A 1,734-nucleotide genomic window follows, 5' to 3' on the forward strand; every position below is an offset into this window, starting at 1 on the left:
CCCTCTAACGAAAAGTATTTCTGCGCTACGATTTATTTCTATAACACATTGTATACAAACTTTGTTTCTTTTAAAGTGGCTCCAATAAAATTTATAAATGCATATAAATCGGGCCTCTAGTTATAACTAGTAAGTCTAAAGTTATGTCTCTTATTCCTATCTACGTATCAGGATATTCATCTCTATAAATAAATTTTACATAATTTTCAATGAGTATTTATATGTACTTATCAATACAAAATAATTATGTAAACTTAAACAATTACCAGTAGAATACCAATATAAAGTAATCTATTTATTTTTATTTGTTTTTTAGGTTTAGACCCTATAAAAATGGCAAACGAAAATTTTATTGAAATATTATTAAATGTGGGTAATTTACAAAATTCTTTAGCACATGCCACTCTCCCTGTTAATGTTATTCAAAATTTCATTCAGTATGATAATTCTAAATTTGATCTTGTTTTTATATTTTCATTTGGACAAACATATTGTGTTACTCTTGGACACAAATACAACGCACCAGTGATTATGTTGAACGTTGTTATGTTATGGCAAGTCAATAGCAAATGGATTGGCGAACCTTACACTTACTCTTATATTCCTGACCCTAGAATTAGGACAACTGACAAAATGTCGTTCATGGATAAGTTAAAAAACACATTAGTCGGAATTATACAACTCTTTTTTACTGACTATTACAATCTTTCTGAGCATAAAAAAATTATGAATGCATACTTCAGATACTCGGGTTGGGAACAAAGACCTTCATTGGAAGATATGTTACATAATATTTCATTGACTTTAATAAATGCTCATTACACAGTTGGCCTAACGAGGCCTTATCTACCCGGAACAGTTGAAATTGGAGGACTTCATGTAAAGGAGCCTAAAAAGTTATCTAGTGTAAGTATGAAACAAATTAAATAGAATACCAATAAATATATGGTAAAGTGGGATAAGTTGACAAATGTAGAATGATAATGAATTCAGTGTTTCTCAAAGTAAATCACAAATAGCAACACATCCTTACTAGAAGGGGTCTATATTTTTTTGGACATGGATATCGTTTCGATATTTATTCACAATATCGAAAATAATCCGACGTCGCAATAAATCGATGATCAACAATAATTGTTATTGTAATTATTACATAAAATCAATTGTAGTACTGCATTATAGTGATAGACATAATCGAACAATTTCTATAATTCGATAATTGAAAAATTAAATTTCATCAATTACACTATATCAATAAAAGTAATCCATAATTTAGGTTTTTAATAATATGAAATAATCAATATAAATCATGATAGAACGACAGTAATTGGTAGTTTTTACCATTTTCTTATATTATTATCTTACTATATGATAAAAAATTGAAAAATTAGACAATGCTTAAAAAATTACTTAACGATGTCTGATTTTCAAAAATTGGTGAATGTTCAATTAAAGATATGATTGCGCATGTAAATTTTGTTTAAATTTTATGATAGTCTACGTAGTGTTCACTAACATCAAGGCTTTTAAAGGCTGTTTTTAACGATTATTAAGTTTCCTTTCGCCTACCTATTGTTTTGAGTAATAATTAGTAGGTTATTATGAAATATAATTGTGAATACACCTAAGTATTTTGTAGTTGTATAATTAAGAATTTAATTTACGGGTGGGATTATTTTTCTGGTAAACTGCTTTTGGAGTTTTACTTTTTTTTACACATATTAAAATTTTAGA

At 27.3% G+C, this 1,734-nt stretch overlaps 1 protein-coding gene across 1 annotated transcript; it reads left to right on the forward strand.

Moving 5' to 3' along the window:
- Nucleotides 1–296: 296 nt before the first annotated feature.
- On the forward strand, nucleotides 297–1,727 carry LOC126909875 (UDP-glycosyltransferase UGT4-like). The gene has a single exon (XM_050692288.1). It carries the CDS (start codon nucleotides 334–336, stop codon nucleotides 928–930), a length of 597 nt encoding a protein of 198 aa, XP_050548245.1. The 5' UTR covers nucleotides 297–333; the 3' UTR covers nucleotides 931–1,727.
- Nucleotides 1,728–1,734: the final 7 nt, after the last annotated feature.

This window comes from Daktulosphaira vitifoliae, unplaced genomic scaffold (genome assembly GCF_025091365.1).
Source record: "Daktulosphaira vitifoliae isolate Bord-2020 unplaced genomic scaffold, ASM2509136v1 Scaffold_1752, whole genome shotgun sequence".
Classification (NCBI taxonomy): Eukaryota; Metazoa; Arthropoda; class Insecta; order Hemiptera; family Phylloxeridae; genus Daktulosphaira; species Daktulosphaira vitifoliae.